Genomic DNA, 24,233 nt, shown 5'->3' on the forward strand with positions numbered 1-24,233 from the left:
CTGTTGTTCCCCGAAGGTATACTCATATGCAGGATTGCGGGGGAATAACTGCATACCTTGTTCAGGTATATGGAGGCACTGGGGTCAAAACCAGCTGGCAATGCCACCATAAGCCTAAACCACTCCCCCCCCGAGCTATTTGCCCCTGTTCTACTTTTCAGGAATCAATGCATAGCACGTGCTACTCCTCTTACCAGCAATGTACAGGGACCAATAACAAGACTTATTTCACAGCCACACTACAGAATAAAAAAAGTCCCACCATTAGTGATAATAATAAATACCTTCAGGCTGGATGCATTGGCACTCCCGGGACCCCGGTGTGCTGGAATACCAGGGCCCCCATACATATGTCAGATGGTGGAGGGCCCCAAGACGAAGTGCACCAGATAGAAACCCTAAGACAAATAGAAAAGGCCTATCAGGATCTGTACCCACAGCTCAGCTACCACCCCCTAATTCTCCCTAAGGTCAATCCCTCTGAACTGGACCCCCCAAACCACGACTATACTAGAAGCTACTTTTGCGCTTTTAAATACCACCAACCCCAACTTAGCACAAGATTGCTGGCTCTGCCTTCCTCAAGGACCGCCCTGCCCTATAGCCATCCCCATTTTCGCCAATTTAAACATCAGCAAACAATGTAACCCAACTTTACTCCCCGAGCCGTTTCCCACACAATTTTCAAAGTTTTCAACTACCTTTAATACCTCATGCTTTGTCAAGAACGATTCCCTCTCTAACGCCAGTATTGACTTGGGAATCCTTTCATCTACTGGATGTAGTCAGTATATCCCCGTAAACTCCTCCCTCTGTAGTCCTAACACCACTGTCTTTGTGGAAATAACCTAGCATACACCTATTTACCCCAGAACTGGACAGGGGTCTGCAACCTAGCCACCCTCCTCCCTAATGTAGACCTGATCTCGGGAGACACTCCATTGCCCATTCCCAGCTTTGGCCTTTGGGCAGGAAGAACCAAACGAGCCATTACAGCCATACCCCTCCTGGTAGGACTAGGAGTTACAGGAGCTGTGACCACAGGGAGTACAGGTCTTGGGGTCTCCCTTCACTCCTATAATCAGCTGTCTAGACAATTAATAGAAGATGTAGAAGCCCTCTCTGGAACCATTCAGGACTTACAGGACCAATTAGATTCGCTGGCCGAGGTGGTCCTACAAAATAGGAGGGGCTTAGACTTGCTGACAGCTGAACAGGGTGGGATATGCCTCGCCCTAAAAGAAAAATGTTGTTTTTATGCAAATAAATCAGGCATTGTAAGAAACAAAATTCACCAGCTCCAGGAAGACTTAGCCCGCCGCCGGAAAGAATTAGCGGACAATCCCCTTTGGTCAGCATTTCATGGGATGCTTCCCTTCCTCCTCCCCTTCCTGGGCCCTCTACTATGCCTCCTTTTCCTCCTCACTATAGGCCCCTGTATATTCAACAAAATCATGGATTTCGTCCGAAAAAGAATAAACACAGTTCAGCTAATGGCATTAAGATCACAATATCAGCCATACGAGGACTTAGAAAATGAAGAAACTGAGCCTTGAGGACCCAAGATTGGCTCCTCTGGTTCATGAAAGAAGGGGGAATGAAGGGCTATGTTCTACTTTGGTAGAAATAGGACTGAATTGATGCCCTGCCGTTAGGCCGTAGCGCTGCTAGGATTGCATCGATCTTCCTGTTTGTACTGTTTGTAACTATGGCCCCATCTTAAGTATTTCTAATTGAGAAACAAAGCCTCAGGAAACCGAAACTTAACCAGCCGCTCTCGCTTCTGTAACTATGCTTGCTGAACCTCCTTTTGCAACCATCCAACCAATCAGACGGTGACTAGTGTCTTTGTTTAAAAGTTAACCAATCAGTGACTAGTGTCTTTGTTTAAAAGTTAGCCAATCAGTACTCCCCACCCCTGGAAAGCCCCGCAGAAGGTCCCGAGCTTGTTTGTACCTGTCTATAAAAGAGCTGTACTAAACTCCATCGGGACCTCTTAGCGTCACCGGCAACGAGTGCGCGGAGGTCCAGGTTCGAACCTGCAATAAAAGACCCTTGCCGTTTGGCTTTGACTCTTGTCTCTGGTGGTCTTGTGGAGGGGTCTCGCGACCGTGGGCATTTCACCACCATTGTAAAGCTCATGGTATCCTTGCAAAGACATAGCTATCTTTGTAGGAGGTGAGGAAACCCAATTAAAGATAATAATTATCTTTTCAATTTAGAAAGTGTCTAGAAAACCTTATTTATAGAATCAGATATGGATATACAAAAATTCCTGATTTTCAATAGTAAATTATGGAGATTATCATCAGCAAAGATAATTTCTAAGAATGTAGCCCATAGTTTTTGAAAGGCATTGACAAGTCATCTCATCCCCACTTCAACTCAAAGGATGGCAAAAGCTTAGAATAGGAAAAAAAGAAAAAAGGTCCTCTGATCCAGTATTTCCAAACATTTTTTAATGTGAGGATTCCTTAAAAATTTCATAAAATTTCCCAGATTCTCCAATAGTAGTTGATCTCACTGATTTAAAAAAATATAATAATTACAGAAAGTAGTTATGAATTTAGTGACACTGTTAAATAAATCTGAATCTTATTCATTTCTGCATCTATATTATGTTGAAGAATAATTGTCATAAAAGTGTGTGTTTAAAATATATTATTTATTCAGGCTATAGCCAGTGCTAATACCTACTAGATTTGTGACCTCCTTTCCTTGAAGAGGAAAATGTCCTCCTGTATCCCAGTGCTCTATGCCTGTTGCCTTCCCTGAGTCCCTTGGCTTGCTGCTTAGTTAGTTTGTGGTAGAGTCCGGACAAGACACCAGAATGTTTTGGTTAAATTTAGCTTTGACTGATCAAGCACTTCCTATGTGTTCAGTATTGTGCCCAAACTCTGATAGGCTCAGAAGAGAACCAGAATGTGGATGCCTGATCTTAAGGAGTTTGTGGCTTAATTGTTGTTGCTTATTGGGGTATCCTTTCTATGGTATATTATCTTGTATTATCAGTTTGCTCTGTAAGGATTCAATATTAATTAATGATGTAGATCAATGAATGGTAGAAACATTGGAAAAAATGTTTTGTGTTTTTTTTGAACCATGGAAACTTCAAAGATGACATTTCAGTTTACACACTTTCCATTCTACCTCTTCTGCAAGCATTGTACCCATGACTTCAGGGACAGCTTTGCTCCAGCTCACCACCAATTCCTGCAAGGTGTGCTTGGGCAGTGACATTACTTTTCCTCATTCATCATTCTTTTCCTCACCAAGGGTCACTTTGAGTGTTGCTATGTTGGAACTCAAGGAAGGTACAAGAGCAGTGTTGAGTTGTCCTGATGAAGTTGGGTGAAGCTTCATGGACTCAGGAATAGACATTAAATGAAACTTGATGGAAAGTCACTTCTAAATAGTTATTGAATCAGCAAATTATGCAGTGGTGAAAGTGGCATGGGACTAGATGCCTGAGGACCTAGCTTTTCTTTTTGAATTTTCAGTTCCTTCATCTGAATGGGGGGTTACCACAGTAGTGAAGAGCATGGGCACCAGAATGAGACCAGTGAGGTACAAATCCCAATTCTCCTCCTTACCAGTTTCACAGCCTTGTTCTTTGATGTCTGTGTGTGTCAGTTTCCTCATCTGTAAAAGGCAGTAGTTCGTGTGCTTGCATCCTATGCTAGCTAACACATAGAAAGCACTTAGTCCAAGCCTATCACACAACATTCAAAAAAGTTAACAATTACTATATGCTATAAAATAATAAATTTTGGATTCTCTGATCTTTGGAGCTGGAGCAGTGGCATTGGTTGAGTTTGAATTCTGCTTCTGTCACTTACTAACTGTGAGACTTTAAGTAAGTTCTTTTTTTCTTATTTCTCTAAGTTTCAGTCTCTTCTGTGAAGTGGGAACAATAATAAATATTACACTCTTCAGAAGATTAGATGAAATGATGACTTGCATTTCTTAGCCCACTCTCTGACAGACTTTCCATGGACAATGATTTGTACTCATTTTAATTTATAGTAGTATTTGATGATTGTGCTTTTGGGACATATTTATGATTGACTACTATGTAGAAGATTCAATGCTGAAAGTTTTGAGGAATAAAGTTTTCTCTGTCCTCAGAGAACTTACTAGTTAGCTGCAGACGTAAGAAACACAAATCACTAATAATGTACAAGTGAAATATATGTCATGAAAAAGATGGTACAAGACAAGATGTGATTAACCGTCAAATGTCTTTTGAGTTCAAATAAAGCAAAGACCCAGCAAAGACCCCTGATTCTGCGATAAACCAAGACTCTATCATAGAAACGTATTTTTGGAAGATGGCAGCAAGCCACATTTTACCTCTCACAAGTTTCAGGGATTCTTCATCAAATGTACAGAAAAGTCAGCAGGAGTTTTTCCTCTGGTCAAAGTCTGAGAAGGACATATGTCCAAACTGGGAAAGCTGTCATTCCAACGTGCTGACAAAATCAGAGCCTTTGTGTAGAATGTCACTTCTGGTTTACTTTGTGTGCTTTGTGGGGTTCATCTTTGATGACTCTTCCACTCCAGTTCCTGCCATTTCCCCATGGAAGTTATCCTGCAGTTTCATCGACTCTTGGTTAGAACTCTTCCCTTGCAATACAGCATATACTTACTTTCCCTGAATCCCCCATTTCATTGTTCTGTTGGATGACACAGAACTATTTTCACCTCTTTTGGGACTTTAATATTTTCCCACGGTTCCCTCCCCAGCCCTACCACCCCATCTCCATAGCTTAGCGTGGGTATTAAAACAAATGTTTCCGATTTAAATGCTAAATCACTAGTTTTTTTTTAAAGACTGTGTGCTGGGAGAATTGAGGAGGGAACAGGAAAGGGCTGTTGATTTAGAGAAGCGGATTGCAAGCCTGGGGAGGTGAATGACCGCGTGTCTGGTAAACTACCTGCCACGGTGCTCAGCTGGCGAGGAGGGGAGAAATGGCAAGAGTCAACAAGAGACCAATTAAAGTCTGACCTCTTCCTCAGCGTGGGTACTGGCTGCAGGGATCTGGGCCAGGTGGGTGGCCTCTAACTACCTCTCAACCTCTGTGACGGGCTTAGAAGCTTCTGTTCTGAAGTTAGATGAAGGGGAGTAGACGGGCATGCTGGGAAGAGACCAAGGCTTGAGAATGGTTTTCGATAACATGCCCTCTCCCCGGCCCCCCGTCCACCTCCCCCAAAGCAGAGCATGAAGATGACTAAACCCTTCAGGGGACAAAAGCAAGCAGAAGGTACTGGGAGGAAAAGGTGCAATGGAGCAAACTGGGCATTCCCAACTTATTTTAGAGAACAAGAAGGAAGAATTTTCAAGGACAGAGCGTGAGAAGCAAAAGTAAAAGCAAATATACATCCTGCAAACACACCACACACCACACACACAAACACGTCATGTTCAGAGGTTCTCCGAGGTTCCGTGCAGCAGGATTGACAGGTCCTTGTCTGCAGGCTCTCTTTGTCACCCAGAATCTATCAAACAGGCAGCTGCGAGAAGGCACATTGCTGGAATGACAGTGTTAATGATTAAGAACTTTCTTGTTGAGTTTAGCTTTCCTGACAAACTGATGTTATCATAATTAAATACACAAACCTCCTTCCTACCCTTCAAATTACCTTTACATGAGATTATTTTTTTTCTGTTTGCTTCAGTTGCTCCTGGCACCTCTCCCCTTGAACTTCCTCCAAGAAAAAATTCTGCAGGATTCAGGACTTTTTTTTTCTTTCCTGAAAAACTACCTTATCTCCTTAATTCTGCTGGATTGTTGAGTATATCCAACACCATTGTACTAGAGATTTCTCAGGCTGGCCAGGGCACCTAGAGTCAAAGGTAAATATGGTGCCAGGCCACTACCAAACTTTCTGAAATTGCATGCCTTGACTCTAAGAGCTTCAACCTCATCATTAATTAGTCCTGCATTTTGACCCTTATTAGGGTCAAAATTAGTTATTACTTATTAGTTAATTACTTATTAGTAGGCATGTTATAGCATAAATTAGTGAGATGATTGATGTTGTAATTTTAAAACAAGGACCTTAACTTCTAGTTACTCCACTCTTCAGACTTATTTCCAAGTATTTTCTAACATGTTCCTTTTTTTTTTTTAACATCTTAATTGGAGTATAATTGCTTTACAATGGTGTGTTAGTTTCTGCTTTATAACAAAGTGACTAGCTACACATACACATATTTCCCCATATCTCCTCCCTCTTGCGTCTCCCTCCCACCCTCGCTATCCCATCCCTCTAGGTGGTCACAGAGCACCGACAAACATGCTCCTTTTGGTAGAATAAGGATGGTTTCTCTGAAGTCCAAACATTCTGGGCTCCTGACATTTGTTCATTATAGCTCTCTGCTTTACCAAGCCCCAAATCAAGGTCTGCCTCTTCTAGGAAACCTCTCTGCCTATTTTTATTCTAGATGGTCTTCTATCTCCAGATCTATCTATCTGTCTATTTATTTAAACAGACTCTATCTTTTACAGCAGTTTTAGGTTCACAGCAAAATTGAGTGGAAGTTACAGAGAATCCCCATATGCTCCTTGCCCTCACAACTGCACCTGATTTATTTTTCATTTATTCAGAATAATCTTATATTTTTTGAGGGTTTACGTACATGTGTGTGTGTGTGTGTGTGTGTGTGCGTGCGCACGTGTGTGTGTGTAAGTGTTATTTTCCCATTAGGGAGTGCAGGAGTCTTGTCTTCTCTCCAAGTGTCCAGAGTGATCCCAGTGCATAACAGGATAGTAAGTGCTCAAAAATGACAAGTTGCTTGATAATGCAATTGTTTTACCCTAGTGGTAGGAAAGGTAAAAATTTGTGGCACATTCTTTTCTTGTATCTTTCTTTTCAATGTTATCATTTTTTATAATACACTGGAAATGATGAATGAATGGCTAAATGTTCATAATGTACAGTATTTCTATCCATATTAAGTCTCAGGGTAGACACCAACATGGTCTTGTTTAATCATTTGAAGTAGAAAGCTTTTTGTCACAAGCATACCTATTGAACAAGGAACCATGTAGGTGGTTCTCTTCAGATTGGTCCATCCTTTCCCATTTTGGGAAAAGGAACTTCAACAGGTGGTCCATTTAGGTTAGAGGGATTCCTTTGTATACCCATGATTATGCCAAGTGAAATGAAAGATTTCAAAAAACTTTTTGATACTTGCTTCCTCACCTGAACAGACAACTTTAATCTATTTATCCACAGAGTGGAGAAAAGCTCACTCATCTAAGAACCTATGACTAAAGATATTGAAAGGCAACTAATATGATGCATTCACAAGAGTAGGGTCAGAAATGAACTAATTTTTGAATCTTATGCCCCAAATGAGGTAAAAAAATCCTCTATCCAGATAGCTGTTTTTTTTCAGAGCAGAAGTTCGTGAAGTAAGTCCTTAAAATCACATCTGTTCACCTTATGTGACGGCAAGGAGAGGCGACTTCTGAAGCAGGGTGATTGAAATGGAAATGCATTCAAATAAATGGACTCTGGAGCTCCACTTTGTTCTAAATAACCTCTACAGTAAGTGATCAGCTTATTTGAAAGTATGATTGGTGGGCTATTGGGGCAAGGCTGTATCTGATTTTTTTTTTAATCACTAGTCTATCTTCCCTTTCTGTTCAACCTTTTGGAATAAGGTCTTACGCTCCAGCAGAACAGGGGGTGGGGGAGCTGAGGCTTCAAAGGACATTTTGCACCTGTTTCTAATGGATTTTCAAGTGCATCCTTCTCCCCTTGGACTATGTCTCTTTCAGAACACCTAGATTTGAAATTTGTTATATTATTGCTAGGTGGCCAGAAACCAAGGAATGCCATAAGCACCAATTTCTATATAAAAGGAGAAGAAATTTGACTTTTTTCTTAATCAAGAATGCCATGTGCTCAGCACCCTGCAGCTCTACAACTACACCTTGCATAACATAGCTGCGTACTTTGGTTGAACACGTCTGAGCTACATGGGAACAAAGGATTAGTTACAATGATATGTGCATATTTGCATATGATCAGCTCAGATTTTCCCTTATAACCCTCTGACTACACCTTAAATCAGCCTCAAGTTTTATTTAGCTTGATCTGTACCTTGTCCTTGTCACCTGAATTGCCTCTTCTATCCTTTTGCTCACTTGAATGCTCTTTTTTTCCATTCTTTTAAGCAGAAAGGTGAAGAGAACTTTCCCCTTTATTAAAAACATGGTATGTTTTAAGCACTGTGTTTGGGGCTTTACATATTGCATTTTATTTTATCCTTTTAGCAACTCTAAAAAATAAATTATCTAGTTAGATAATTAGTATACCAATTATCTTTACTATTTAGTCAGGAAATTTGAGGCTTAGAAAGGATTGAATGAATTGTCTAAGTTTACTCAGTTCATAAGTGGTGATGTCCGGATTCCAATTCTCTGTCGAGGTTCATTCATGTCATTCTTTTTCTCTAAATCCGATCTATAGTTTAGTTATTCATGGATTCAACTAGATTTTTCAGTTCCTGGACAAAACTCTTTGCCTGCCTTTCTTCCTTTCCTGCTTTCTTTCCACCCTGCTTCCCTCTTTCTTTTGAATTATATGCTGGTGGCATAAAATTCAAACAATCCAGAATAACATAGAGCCAAAGTTTCAAGTCTTTTTTACCTCCTTGCCTCATTCTTCCTCTCATCTCTTGAGGTAACGCTTTGCAACTTATTGTGTGTCACTCCAAGTCTGCAATTTGTCTTCTGTGTGTATCTTTGTCTTATGAAAGTTTATAAGTTGTATGATGTAATCATATCACAGTGATATAAGTGGTGATGTTCTCCTTTATGCCTTCTGGGTTTAGTCTTACATAGGAGAATCATTCCTGCTCAATATTCTCCTATAAATTTTTCCAATGTTATTTATCACTTTGTTTTTATATTTGGTCTTTAATCTATTTACATCATATATAAGTGGGGGAAGTAAGCAGTCAGATAAGACCTTAAGCTCTTACCTACTGGTCTATGTTTCCTCTCAAGTCTTACATGCCTAAAAGTTTCAGATCCTGGCCTTCTAAGTTATGCCTTTTAATGCTTATTTTTATTTTCCTCTCAGAAATTAAATTTAATGGTTAGGTTTGGAAATGCTTTTGCTGATGTCTTTAGAGCTTAGGGATATTGGCCTCTTATTTAGAACATGTGGGTCTTCATCAGAAGCTGGCTTTAAGAGGACAAGGTATGCAAGTAAGGGAGGTATCACCAGCACTACAGTAATACCTCTGCTCATCAAACATATGCTCCAGGTCTGGGTTATCTTTTACCTGGTTTGTGCTAAAAACAGAGTTTCCTAATTTCTATTCTAAAGCCCCATTTCATTGTTCTCAGTTATCCTTTCAGTTTTTCTTTGGACATCCTTTGAGAGAATCACAAAGAAACTCTAACAAGAGCTAAACTTCATTTATTACTAGGACCTTTAAAATTGTTTCCAGTTGGGGAAACAAAACTTCTTTTTTTTTGAATGTGAATGTCATTTTGAACAGCACCTTCTGAGGAATGCCGTCCTTGCATCCTAGGAAAGGTGTTTCTGTTTTCATAAGCCACATTTATTCTGTAGTGAAGCTCACACTGCTTCTCCCAAGGGAAGGTAGAAGGGTAAGTGGATCTCTTGGTACATACTACATGCCTGATGTTTCACATATATTTTCAACAACTTTCTAAAGTAGCCATTAATATCCTCTTTATCAGATCCAGCAAACACAGCTCAGGAGGGTTAAACAGAATGACTTAAGTCGTGTAGCCAAAAAGTACCAGAGATAAGACTCCAAGTCAGGTCTGTCCGACTCCAAAGCCCATGACATCATATACTTCCTTTCACGCTCATGCACTTGGAAATTGTTATCTTATGTTAATAAAAATAAAAACAATATGTAATACCTACTGAGAACACTGTTTTAAGTTTTTTATATACAATAACTCATTTAACCTTTGTAAGAAAACCATGTGAGATAGTTACTATCTTCATTTTCAGATGCAAAATCAGAAATTGAGTAGCTTGCCTAAATTTTTGTAGCTAATAAAAGGTGGAATGGGATTACAAAGCTTTTATTTTCCAAAACTATGTATGTATTTAAAACAGTTTGGGTTAATTCATGAATTATAACTCTCTAAACTATTATCACAGAAAAGTCGATCTGGATGCTACACTGTTACACAATGTGAGTGTTACAGTGCCCTCCAAATGCCCCACAGGGATACTTTTGGAGGCAGAGTTCCGAACTGGATGGATCCAGTATGTCAGTGTGTGTATGATTACCTTCCAAACTGAATCCTAAGCTGAACAGAGGAGTCTGGTTAACTCATCCACAAACCTGCTTCATCTTGAGCAGCAGGATTATCACCCCACCTGAAGTATCTAATTAACCTACCACGATTCTCGCTGTGGCCAGATGAACACAGCCTTGGCAGACCAGAGGACCACCTCCGGCCTGGTAGAACGTGGGGAAGAGGCAGGGTACCCTGCAAAGGCCATATCTGAAGGTCAGCAGAATTACTGGCAAGCAATTTCTCTAACAGAGGGATGGAATTTGGAATTCAAACGTTTCTTTATTCCAAGAGCACACATTACAAGAAGTAATGTCCAGTCAGGGCTGATGGTTCAGATACCACATTTATATCCTTAGCATGGAAAAGGCTCAGTCCTGAGGCAACATCATTGCGGTCATCTCAGTGTGTGAAAGAAGCTGTGGAAGAGCATTTACAGGATGTTGCTTGCAGGGAAATACCTCCAAGTGCAGACATCTGGCTCTAGCATGAGTTGCCCACAGAAAAAGAAGAGTAAGTTAAGGCAGTGACAGGAGCCATTGTTCTGTGGCTTCAATCCCATTCTTAGAATCATAGCCTTTCAGACCTAGAATGGCTAGAGTCCAGAGTCCTCTCCCCACCATTTTTTCCATGAAAAATCAGAAAGTTAAAAAAGTGAACAGGCCGCACAAGTTTGTATAGCAATGCAGTGGTGAAACCAGACATGAGATCCAGCAGGTGCTCAATAAGTGCTTGATGAACTAGCACTTTTAATAAATACACACTATAGGATAGACCCAGTTCTCCATCACTCTTCTGTTATTTAAAATTAGAACTCTACTCTTTATAATATAAAAATTATTGGTATTTAAAATAATGGCCTTGGGCTTCCCTGGTGGCGCAGCTGTTGAGAGTCTGCCTGCCGATGCAGGGGAAACGGGTTCGTGCCCCGGTCCGGGAAGATCCCACATGCCGCAGAGCGGCTGGGCCCGTAAGCCATGGCCGCTGAGCCTGCGCGTCCGGAGCCTGTACTCCTCAACAGGAGAGGCCACGACAGTGAGAGGCCCGCATACTGCAAAAAAAAACAAAATAAAATAAAATAAAAAAATAATAATAATGGCCTTGTGGTATAACAAAGTTGTGGAGTATTATCCAATTTGTTAAGGATTAAAATTTGTCTGGTAAAATCTCTGTATCAAAATGTATTATTTTTCTGAAGATTTTTAGTCCCTATAGAGCACAAAATAATTTAGTTAATTAGAGATTTGATGATCTAAAACAGTCCATCCCAAGCACATTGTGCAAACAATGAAGTTTGTTAAATTCTAAAACTACATCTGGGATCCTCTGTCAGATGGCATATGGACAAGATGGTGCAAATGTGGACCCCTTGTACTATATTCTTTCTTATGCAAAGACCTTCTTTAGTTACAACCATAGCTGTTAAAAACAAAAACAAAAAACATATGGCTTAACTGGTTTTGATATCAGTTTAGTTCTAACAAGGGCTCAAAATAGCATTGGTTCAAAGAAGTGGAACTCAATTTCTCTCTCACATGAAGGTCCAAGCTAGTCTGGAAGTTTTGAATGCTCACAAATCTATAAGGTGCCTGGAATGGTTGGGAAAAGTCTATGTGGTTGAGAAACGTTATTGGGAAAGATTATTTGCACCTCCTCCCTGACAATATGTCTCCTTCATCCATATATTTCAAGCCAGCTGTCTATATTTTCACTACTTCCATAGGAAGGGGTTTTACCCTTTTCTTAAGGTCACAATCCAGAAATTGTCAACATCAACTACACTAATGTTCCATTGATCAGAATTTATCCTGTGCTTGGGAAAGGTAGTCCTACCTAGATGGCCAATTGCTCAGCTAATAATTCAACTATTGGGTTAGAAGGAGAGAATGGATAATGAGGGATGATTGGCAATCTTCCCATGAGACTATATAAATAAGAGTTATGGGTAATTTCTTTCTCTCCTGTGCCACTGACAGCTTCTGAGGAAAGGTCCTATTGTTCTCTGTTAGTATGATAGTCATAACTGTGCAGTAGACACTTGTCCTGGTTCCATGGTGTTGAGTCCAAAATGTACTTGAATTAGTACAAGTATCATGGAAGTGTGACAGAGATATATGAAAACCATTTGTGTCTGTATTGTACTGCATTGCACCCTGTAGTCATAATGTGTAGTTGTGACCCATGATTGCTGAATGTGTCTGACCCAGATGACATGGTCTCTGGGAAGTGTCTGGACTCTTTGTATCAATCTGCTCCTACTGACAGTCTGATGGAACTCTCACTCAGGTGTTACTACTCGTGGTTATATACCCTATAAGTTAGGGGTCTGAAACCTTTTACTTCTGTCTGTCTATTGCTGAGCTCTCAGCTCTGGGTCCTGAACATGGTTACTTCCTTCTGTGATCTTTGGTTAAGTATAGTAGTCAGATTTCTCCAGATAAATAGAACCTATAAGATTTCTACGTGTTTGTCTGTCGATCTTTCTATCTATTATCTATCTACCTATCTATCTATCTATCTATCATCTATCTCTAGCAATCGATAGCAAGCAATCAATCAATTAGTAGATTAATAGGTAGATACATAGAAAGAGATTTATTATGAGGGATTGGCTAACATGATTACAAAGGCTGAGAAGTCCCAAGACCTGCCATCTGCAAGCTGGAGGGCCTGGAAAGCCAGTGGTTTAGTTCCAGTCCAAACCTAAAGGCCTGAGAGCCAGGGAAGCCAATGGTGTAAGTCTTGAACTGAGTCCAAAGGTTCAAGAGCCAGGAGTGCAGATGTCCAAGGGCAGGAAAAGATGGATGGTTCAGCTCAAGCAGAAAGAATTTCATCTTTTCTCTGCTTTTTTGTTCTATTCAGGCCTTCAAAGGATTGCATGATGCCCACTTGCATTTGTGAGGGCAATCCTTCAGTCTACCCATTTAATGCTAGTTTCTTCCTGAAACACCCTTACAGACACTTCCAGAAATAATATTTTAACAGCTATCTGGGAATCCCTTAGCTCTGTTAAGTTGACACATAAAATTAACCATTGCTTTAAGTAAATCCATGTTGTCAATTGTCAATCTCATTTGTCAACATTCTTTATGTTCACTGGCAAAGTTTTTATCCTTACAAAAGAGTTGGTGGGAGCGAGCTCACATACTGTGACTTGATTAGAGACAGCTCTGAGTTCCAATGATCCTAGGGGTATCTCTTTTAGTTTCTGTGGAGCAGGCTGCTGAATAAACTCCAAGGACATTGTCAAGTCTGCATGGCTCAGTCTGTACCATCAGCATTTAGTACTACAGTATCTGCCACAAAGTAGATATGCAAGAAATATATGTTTATTAAATTTGTTGCACTCAAATATCAGAACATTATAGAGGCCACCCTGGAAAAATATTAATGCCCCATTAAGAGAACCTTCTGTTTCTGAATAAGAATTTGACTTCAAAGACCCTAGAATCCCTTAACATGGATGTTAGGTTTATCATATATTGGTCGAAACTTTGCTAGAAGCCTATTTATTTATAGGAATATGAATTTTTAGTATTTGCTCTTTGGAGAACAAGGTAGTTAACCCAATGCTACTTTGACCTCAACATTTAGACAGTGATGATATGTGAACCCCATGTCAACAGATCAGAACTATACCAACAACGATAAGTTCTAATCAATAAATTTTCATTGAGAAAGACTTTTGAGAGTGAACTAAAGCCAATTTTCTATAGACACAATTAAGCCATTTACAATTTTCTTTTTTACCTCCAATTTTATTTTATTTAATTAAAATCATTTTCTTCAGGATCAAATCTTCATGCATAAAACTTACAGTAATTGACTTAATTCAGCAATAAGCCATAAAAAAGTCTCACTTCTCGCTTCTGAATTTTCTTTAATGACAGTTATTTCTACTTTGTCCAATTTTCCTGGATCACATTTTCCAGATCAAAATTTGGGCAAGAAAATTAGATTCTTTTGTCAATTTTCAGTCAATAACACATTTTCCCACAATGCAGTTTCAACTATTCTCAGTTTTATTTTGCAAAGTTTTTTCTACTATGTGTACTTTTCCTGGGTCAATTTTGTAGTTTTGGAACTTACTAACATTGATGGAATTTTCAGTCAATTTTTCTTTTAATTTTGCTGTGTGAAATGTTAACCTTTTTCAGTTTAACTTGGTTGATTATTTTTTTCAGTATTTATTTATATATATTAGAACAAAAGTCCTTCGTAGGTCTAAGGTCTTGCAAGGCGGAGTTGGACAATGGGGTTTAAATGGCAGCATTCTACTTCATCTAGAAGTAACTCAATTTTCTGATGGAGAGACAGAGAAAGCCTTCTTTACATAAACTTCTTGGTAATTATTACTTTGTAAAATTATATTTACTTATCCCCAAAGACAGAACTGGGGCCAGTAGAACTGAGGAAGCCACATTATTTCAAAATAAGAAAAAATGTCTATTAACTAAAATAGTCCAAGTTGAAATGAAGTTGGTGAGCCTCTCCCTAGTATGCAAACAAATTTAGGTAAAAAAAAGTCAGAGATTCTACTGGATTTTCTAAATGTTCTCAAGAAAAGTCCACATCAGACAGTATTCTGTTTATCAATTTATATTGCATATTGTTCCAAATTATGGTTGAAGGGCGGATTTGAGTTTTCCCTCCTTTTAGCCTTCATCTTTCAAAATTGTAGAGAACTAATTGGTTTAATCTATTTCATTTTTACGTCTTTCGTGACAGGTCCATTTTTCTGTCCTGTTTCACTTTGTCCTGCTCAAACTCAGACTCTTAGATCCTGTCCCTGGATCTCTGAGGATCCTGCACTGTCCATCTCTGCCTTCCCTCAGCTCCTCTGTCTTTGGCCTTCAGAATTCTGTTCATCTATCAGTAGCTCTGAGAAGCCTGTCCACATTGGCCTTCTGACGGTAGGCTAGGTACCCCTTCAGTGTCATTCAGATGTTTAGCAACATGTAGATGACTGACTTTCAAAAGTTTTATTCTATGTAGATATATTGATGGCATAGAAACACACCAGTATAACATACTTTACAAAACTACACACAAAAAATTTTTTGTGGCTTAAATGAGGCATAGTATGCAGTCCTTCTCCAAGGGCTTCCAAGCTTTTTGATGAATCAAAATATATCTTTGTAAACATTTAGAAAAATTACAGAACACTAATTAGCCAAGTATTCCATAGGTGTTATAGACATAACTTGCTGCAGAAGTTTAGGAAATAAAGATCCACGTAGGCTAGTGATATCAAAGAAGGTTTAATGGAAGAAACAAAATTATTAATTATTTAGGCAGCTTTGATATTCATGCTGTATTTACCACAAAATAATTATTATTCAGGAAATCCTATCAGTGTTTTGATTTAAAATTTTTCTGTGAGTTATAACAGGAAAAGCTGTTTTCAGCTGAACTTTGGGAGTGTGCAGCAATCACACAGAAAAAAATCCTCATTTTCAAAAGAAATATTAGAAAATCCAGATTGTAAAGATGGAAATCAAGAAACTCTATGGTTAAAACTCTGGTCCAGAGAGGTGGTGGTTGAACCCTAAATTTCCTGGAAGAGGTCAAAGAAGTGAAGAGAAATCCCAGGAAGTATGGGGTTATTAATTCCAATCACAAATATTTACTGAGCATCTATAATGTATCAGATGCTACCCTAATTACTGGAGAGGCAGAAATAGTGTAGACAGATGCAGATGAGGTTTTCATGATAAGTGGAAGCAACATCCACATTCCACCCCACCCCCACTCCAGTCACCTATTTATTATACTCATTCTGCCTCCAGATTAACTTCGCATGTAAAATGTTATTTTGTCATGAAAAAGCAAGTGAAGTAGCCTAGGGGAAGGGTACTGTACCTGTTAACCTCTGAATGTCCCTTCCAGCCTGGGCAGTGCTCTCGAAGAGCCATAAATCCCAGAGAGCTGATCACTTTCCCTGGTCTTCATAATGTTTATGCTGGAGATGAGGCTGTTCCCCTAGAAGGCTTGCAGTTTATAATCATTTAATAATGCTCCTTTGCTCTGAACCTGGGATTGCTCACTTTAAAAAATGGATCTGGAAACACATATGAGGGATTATTCTCACTTTATATGTATATATTTTCCATTGAAGGTGGTAACATATGAAGCAATAATTATAGCAAGATTTCCTTCTATTCTTCAGTATTTTTTCCCCACATGGAATATTCATTTTTTAAATCCTTGGCTGAAATTCAATGTCGTCGTTTTTTTTTTTTTTTGTTTGTTTGTTTGTTTTTTGCCGTACGCGGGCCTCTCACTGCTGCGGCCTCTCCCGTTGCGGAGCACAGGCTCCAGACGCGCAGGCTCAGCGGCCCTGGCTCACCAGCCCAGCCGCTCCGCGGCATGTGGGATCCTCCCGGACCGGGGCACGAACTCGTGTCCCCTGCATCGGCAGGTGGACTCTCAACCACTGCACTACCAGGGAAGCCCTGTACTCCCTTTTTTCTTTCTCTTCTTCCTCTTAATCCCCCTTCTCTTCATGCTCCTTTTCTTCTTCCTGTTCATCTTGCTCTCCCTTCTCCTTACTTTCTCCTCTTCCTCTTTCTCCTCCTTCCTCCTCCTCCCTCCTCTCTGCCAGGACACATAGCAGGCATTACATCCTCAATGATGATCGTTTTTAACTCATGAGCCTGTTATGAATTCCCTGTTTCTCCTAACTGTCTGAATTCGGGTCAACTCTCCCTAAGAACCACAGTGTTAGTCCCTCTTCTGCAAGGAGATTGGGACCAAAGGGCAAGAATTTCCCACCCTCCCTCTTGATTTCTTCTTAGTTCAATTTCCAGAATATTGCAGAATCCTTTCCTTACCACTCAAAATGGACCAGCATTCTCAAATTCTGTGGCCCTGATGTCTCTGCTTTGCTCATCTGGCCCTTGCCATGTTCTGCACAGCATTATTTAGTGCCTTTCTCATGGATAGAATTTAATCTACCTAGGGAAACAAAGGTAGGTATCTCATGGTTTTGAACTATTGTAAGCCAGGCAGTGTCAGAAAGTTTATGTAGATTATCTCCTTGAATCTTAACAGTAACCTCATAAGGTAGGTCTTATTATCCCCTTTCTAAGTTGAGGAAACAAAAGTTCAGTAAGATATAAAACATTTGGTTATTGCTATTTGGACTTGAAGTATACTGACTCCAAGGAGAATACTCTTGTTTTTAAACAATTTTATTTCCAACCATGTTACATGAGGACAGAGACATTTTCTTTTGAATTACTTATGTCTAGCAAAGTGCCTTGCATTTAGGAAGTATTCAAACATTCTTGTTGCCTGTCTTTGTGTTCTCCAATACCCCAGTAGTCTCAAAATAGATGTCCTCCCCAAAAGAATATTGATTAATTAATCCATTGATTGATTTTTCTGTATAACCTTTAAATATTCCCAGATATCATAAATTTTTAATATGCATGTACTGACTATCTATACAATCAAAACATACTATTATTGATCACAGAAATATTGTTTATTATCATTCCTCTTTCTGGGTTTTGGATCATTTTCCTTAAGTAGGTACCTTATATTTGTTTTCTCAATTTTTATGTTCCTAACTTTGATCTTGCGTTTTATAAATCTGATTTCAGTCCTATCACTGTTAAGGATTTCAGGATTTGTGCCTTATTTATACCTCTAAATTTTCCTCCCTCTGGAAACACTGAAAGATATAGGTATACAAACTATCATAGTAAAAATTAAAGGCAAACTGTTATTCTGCTGGTGTCTAGAGTGCTATATCCCAGTTACCAGCACTCTTAGAAAAGTTGACCATGGCTTGGACCAGGGAAGTCCTTGCTTCTTCCATCCTCTCCTCTGAATCTCAAATAGTCAAGCATTGCCAAAATGGCTTTGGACCCAGAATGTTTCCCAGTCTGTTTCTTTCTTGCCCTGGTTGTAGCAGATGCAGTGAAGGAAGTTATAGAAGGGTAGAAGTGCTGTTTCTGGGAAGCAGGCCCTGAATATGCCTGATAAGTATATTAACCATGTGGAGAGGCAGAAAGGCAAACAAAATGCAGGATGGCTGAATGGGACCCAAAGGGACAGACCCTGCCCTGGAGGGTTTAGCACATGGGGCAGGAAGTGTGAGTCCTCTCTCCACAGTTGGACATTGATGTGCAACACACAGGGACCTTGATCACTAGCAAGAAAAAAATGGCTTTAAGTTTCAGACTTTTATAACTTAGGGTGAAAGCTTCTCTTCCTTGTGAGAAATTAGTGAGGATGATGGGAAGAGGCCTGGATGAAAATTTGTTTTACAGTAAGCATGAATCCTCTTTCTTTTTTTTTTTTTTTTGCGGTACGCGGGCCTCTCACTGTCGTGGCCTCTCCCGTTGCGGAGCACAGGCTCCGGACGTACAGGCTCAGCAGCCATGGCTCACGGGCCCAGCCGCTCCGCGGCATGTGGGATCTTCCCGGGCCGGGGCATGAACCTGTGTCCGCTGCATCGGCAGGCAGTCTCTCAACCACTGTGCCACCAGGGAAGCCCCCATGAATGCTCTTTCTATGCTCCCTGGAGAATCCATTCAAAACTTGGCCACTTCATCTGGCTTTTCCCTGTTAACTTGTATTTATTAGTTTTATTTATTTTTTGGTCTTTGAATGGTAGAATGGAGAGATCAGCACTAATGTGCTGATCCTGGCAGGCCTGAGACCCAGGACAGCCAATCCTGTGATGTCTCTTGTTTCTAGGTCTAGGCATGTGCCATTTGCCTTATGCTCTCTGACTACCTCCGCCTCAGTTGTCCACACTTACCTTCTCTTGAGCCTTCCCTGAGCATCTCTTTTTCTGCTGCTTCCTTCATTCTGCAGGCTGGGCTAGGGCACACCCCTCTGTGTTCTCCTGAGGTCCTGTTCTCATCTCTAGCATGTAGTTTTGTAACTACTTAATTAATTGCATCTCCCCCATCCCACCTCCCTTGGCTATGAGCCTCTTAGGGCAGCTCCTGGAATGAGATTAAGGTTCATTGAGTACCTCCAATTTGCCAGACATTGTGCCAGATGTGTCCTATGCTTTATCTTAATAAATTTCTGCACCATGCCCTGTGAGGTGGATTTTATTATCTTTATATTATAGATAAGTAAATGGTGGCTTAGAGATATTAAGTAGCTTGCCCAAGGCCATTTATTAAGTGGGAGAGCTGGCATTTGAATCCAGTTTTCTCTGACACCCCAGCCTTTGCTTTTCTCCTGGTGTTGCCCTTCAGGTCCTCTGATATCAGTGCTGACTTGTGCATTCACTGCTGGCTCCATTAATACTGCTGTCTTCACTTCACTTTTCTGACCTCCTATCAGGACACCTCTAGCCACGGCTGAACCTGTCAGGTTCTCCGTTTCCTGTTTCTTCTTTTGGTTTTTCCTGTTGACTAGATTTGCAACTCAACTGACAGAGAGTGACTGATATCATCCCCACTCATTTCACTGTCAAGGGTTGGGCCTGTCAGCACTCGGTGAATAATATGCTGGCCATGGGCACTGATCATAAATAGTTCCCTGTTTGCTGTCACGGTCAAACTCACCTCCTCAAGTTGTGAAGTTCCAGATGGACTACTAACAACAAGCTTCACTGTTTGGTCATTTGATTTTTCCCTTGAGCAGAAGGCTCTCCCTTTCCCTAGGTTTGCATTTCTGTATCCTAAGAGGAAAATGTGGTTCATTAGTAATGGAGCACATACGCCTTTCCTTGCTTATCATGAATTGACACTGATTAGAGAAGCAAATAGCAGTCTTTTTTTCTTCTCTTGCCATCCAGTCAGAGCAGTGACTCCAATTTTATTTGTCTGTTTTTCTTGCTTTCTTGGCTTTCTCCTGCTCACCATTCTCTTACCAAATCTATTGTAAAGAATTTATATTCATGGAGTGTTTATCAGGTGCCAGGCTCTGGTCTAAATGCCTTACGTGGATAAACCCATGTGATCCTTGCTACAGTTCTATGGTATGGGAGCTACTCAAGGCAGCTGAGAATATCTGCTCTGGACATATGTACACTGCTCCTATCCAGGACTCCATTAACAGACACCAATGTGAGCAGCACCCCTGGGTCTCTGTAGTGCCACTCTCCTGGCACCATCATCACCTCCTTTTCAGAGAGGAGGAAGTGGAGAAGCAGAGAAGTTAAATAACTTGTCCCAACTCCCCCTGCTGTGGTAGCATGTTGGAACTCAAACTAGGGCAGCCTGGCTCCAGAGCCTACTCGCTGCCCTCATTGTATTGCTTCTTCTCCTCTCTGCCTCCCAGTAGAATCTAGAAAACAGAATTGTTTTTGGTTGGGTATTCTGGGTAACTGAGAGTAATAAAACTGTTTTGTTTCAATAAATGTTCTTGAAAATCTTTCTAAAATGACTCAGTTGACTTCCTATTCTAATGAGTCAAGTGCTCAGTGAACTGAGCTTGACCCAGTTCACTGACCTTCTGTGTAAGTGAGGGTCCTGCAGGTCCGTTCTGAAACTCTACTTTCATCTCTGGAATTTCCATCTAGATGTAGAAAGTATAGGACATTAGAAGAGTCTCTCCATAAAACAGGACTTAATTCAGACATCTGACTTCAAAAAATTAATTCTTCATCTTTGTGCATAAGCTCCCCTGGGTCACTAAAATAGTAGATTTCCTTATTTTGACTGTTATGTTAGCTTGCAGCTGATCACTGAATTGATTTGCCAGAACTTTACTCCAAATCACCTTTCAATGCAACTCAAATAAGCATATATACTCTGATGATGGGATAGAAACATTTTTAAACTATTCCTTGTTTATAGCACTCGAAGAGACCTTAGACATAATATATTTTAATCCAAATTATAAATCACTTTACTGCTTCTATGGATTTTTAAAATGAAATCTCTGCTTTTGTATCTTTATTAACAGGGATCTCACCACCCCTGAGGACTGCAGAGGCCCACTGAAAGGGCACCACTTAGATTAGCTTCTAGTTCAACTGATCACTACCACTCTCAGGCAGGTAAAGTATGGCCTGGGACATGTGCTTTAGAAGGCCCTGCAAATCACAAACACATGGAAATATGATAAATTAAACCTGTTTGGGTGCTTCCATTTCTTGGAGTAAGGTACTTAGAGCTGGTGCAGCATAACCTATGACTCTAAATATCTGCTCTCAGGACTAACATGATTCAGGAACCAGGGAAAGTTTTCCCCTCATCTCTTTCCCCAAGTCCTCAAAACACAAAGCACATGTGTTTGAGTGACATGAAGGCATGTAGGCTGAACACTGTGGAAGCCAGAGGCAGACAGTGCTTTGGAGTATGGGAAGGATTTGAGTGGAGAAAACATGTAGTTAAGATAAAAGACAAATTAATAAGCATGTCTAGTCTTTTCTTTCAGAAGGCGGGAGGACACTCAGTTTCTTCAATAGAGCTGGGTTCCATTTCTCATACTGCTCTTCAGGGTCCATTTCATGATTCTGGAGGTCCTCACAAATCACCGTGGTGGCTGGGGAATTTTTGCAATAGTAAACAGTTTATATTATTTTCAAATTTGTATGTATATACAAATGCAGATATAACATACATGAAGAGTGATACTGATTCTTTACCCCGACAGATAGATATTGAAAGCTAGTACAGTAAATATTTTTATTTAAAAATGCTTAATAGGGGTGGCCTTGCAGGAAGCTGGAGGGGTTTCAAGGAGGCTGGATGGTGGCAGCCACTTTGTGAGCAATGAGACAGTCTCGCTGCACACTGTCAGGAAAGGGATTCCCTGCATAATTGTAGCCCAGGCAGCTTCGATAAAGCTTACAAAGGAGAGTAGTGTAAGGTGAGGAACGAGGAATTTCTCTGGAAGCACGTGAGAAGCTGTGAGAGGACTGCACCGCCTTTGTGCTACTTTTACACACTTTGTGGGCACGTCTGAGGGCACAAGGATGCACTGTAGGTCAGCGACAGCAGGGGCCAGTGACTCAATTCTTGTAGAACTGGATGGTGAGCAGCATTCTTCATTTTACACCAGGCTTCTATTCCAGCTGCTGCTAAAGGATAAGATAGCATAGCTAGGGGCATAGTCAAGATGGCGGACTAGGAAGAGGTGGAATTAACATCTCTGCACAACTAGGGCACCTAAGATGATGGGAAGAACCCCTAGTGACTGGGTAGGATGTGGGGCATGGGGGGAGTGAATGGGGAGGAGAAGTGGAGGTGGGAGGGGACTGACGATGCTGAGGAGCTGCTGGGGGAGGCAAAGGGATCCCATGCTTGAAGAGGGAAATTGTGGGACCACTGAGAGGGCAGATGATCAAAAGAGAGTGTGGCCAGGTTTCCCCTGCTCACCTGGGTTCCCAGGAGCCTGCTGAGATCCCGGGCCTGATCCTCTGCCCACCAAGACCCCCAGCTGGAGGGAGGGAAGGTGAGCAAAAGTAAAGGCCAGACCTCCAGGAATGGCACCCCTGAGGGGTGGCTGGGGGAGAGAGGGGTTCCTACACCCAGTGGGAGCCACACATGGTTAGGGGTCCAGCAGCGATGGGGGACACCCTGGGGGAGACAGTGGGGGTGAGGCGCAAAGGAATGGAAGGGAACAGATCAGTGCTTTCCCTGTCAACTTAGGCACCAGGTAGCCTGTTGGGCTCCCGGGCCTAATCCTCTGCCTTTAGAGCCTCCCTCCTGCCCTGCAGAGCCCAAGCCTCACCGCTACACCCCCACCCAGGGCCTGACATTATACTTGGAGACCCCCTACAATGTACTGGGCCTAAACCCCACCCACACAACATCACCCAGGGCCTTACCTCCAAACTCCAGAACTCCTCACTCCAGAGGCCCTCCTTTCCATGTGCTGCCTCTCGCCTCACTCACAGATACTAAGCAGAGGCCCTGCCCCATGCTTGAACATCACCCTGCCTAGGCTGTACCCCATGTTCAAACATCACACCCCACATGCCTGTGTCCTGTACCACCCTGAACCCTGCTCCTGCCTAAGTTCCACCCCCACCAAACTCTGCTCCCATAGCCAAGGCTTTTTTTTGTTTTTTTCTTTTTTCCTCTTTTAGATTGAGGCTCTGTTTTACCTTGCTGATTCACTGTTATTGATAAATTTATATTTTTATTTTTTCTAACGAATCTTTTCTTTTTCTAATTTTATTTTATTCTTTGTACTTTGTTATTGTTCTCTCCCTTTGGCTTGTTCCCCCCTTTTTAAAATTCTTTTCTTTTTTCTGTTGTGGTTTTATTTTACCTTGTTGCAGTTGTTTCAATTATATTTTTATTTTTTCTAATATATTTTTTATCTTTCTAATTTTATTTTGGTTTTTATTCGTTGATATTGTACTGCTCCATTTTTTCTTTTTCTTTTTTTTTGGTGGTATGCGGGCCTCTCACTGTTGTGGCCTCTCCCATTGCAGAGCACAGGCTCCGGATGTACAGGCCCAGTGGCCATGGCTCATGTGCCCAGCCGCTCCATGGCATGTGGGAATCTTCCCGGACCAGGGCACGAACCTGTTCCCCTGCATTGGCAGGTGGACTCTCAACCACTGTGCCACCAGGGAAGCCTTTTTTTTTTTGCCATGCCACACAACTTGTGGGATCTTTGTTCCCAGGCTGGAGGTGGGGCCTGAACTCCTGTGGTGGGAGCTCTGAGTCCAAACCACTGGACTAACAGAGAACCACAGACCACAGGGAATATTAGTCAGAGCGAGGCCTCCTGGAGGTCCTCATCTCAGCACCAAGACCCGGCTCTATCTAACTGCCTGCAAATTCCAGTGCTGGACGCCTCAGGTCAAACAAGCAGTAAGACAGGAATACAGCCTCAGCCATCAAAAAGAAAAAAAAAAAAAAAAGAAATGCCAAAAAAATGTTACAGACGAAGGAGCAAGGTAAAAACCTACAAGAACAAATAAATGAAGATGAAATAGGCAACCTACCTGAAAACAGAATTCAGAGTAATGATAGCAAAGGTGATCCAAAATCT

General features: G+C 41.1%; 1 protein-coding gene across 1 annotated transcript in view; it reads left to right on the top strand.

Annotated features, from left to right (window-relative positions):
- Nucleotides 1-24,233, top strand: part of LOC136132547 (uncharacterized) — a 172,847-nt gene that overhangs the window by 8,451 nt on the left and 140,163 nt on the right. Inside the window, 1 exon segment of the mRNA XM_065889451.1 lies at nucleotides 853-1,351. Coding sequence (XP_065745523.1) covers nucleotides 853-1,351 — 499 coding nt within the window.

This window comes from Phocoena phocoena, chromosome 13, assembly GCF_963924675.1.
Source record: "Phocoena phocoena chromosome 13, mPhoPho1.1, whole genome shotgun sequence".
Lineage (NCBI taxonomy): Eukaryota > Metazoa > Chordata > Mammalia > Artiodactyla > Phocoenidae > Phocoena > Phocoena phocoena.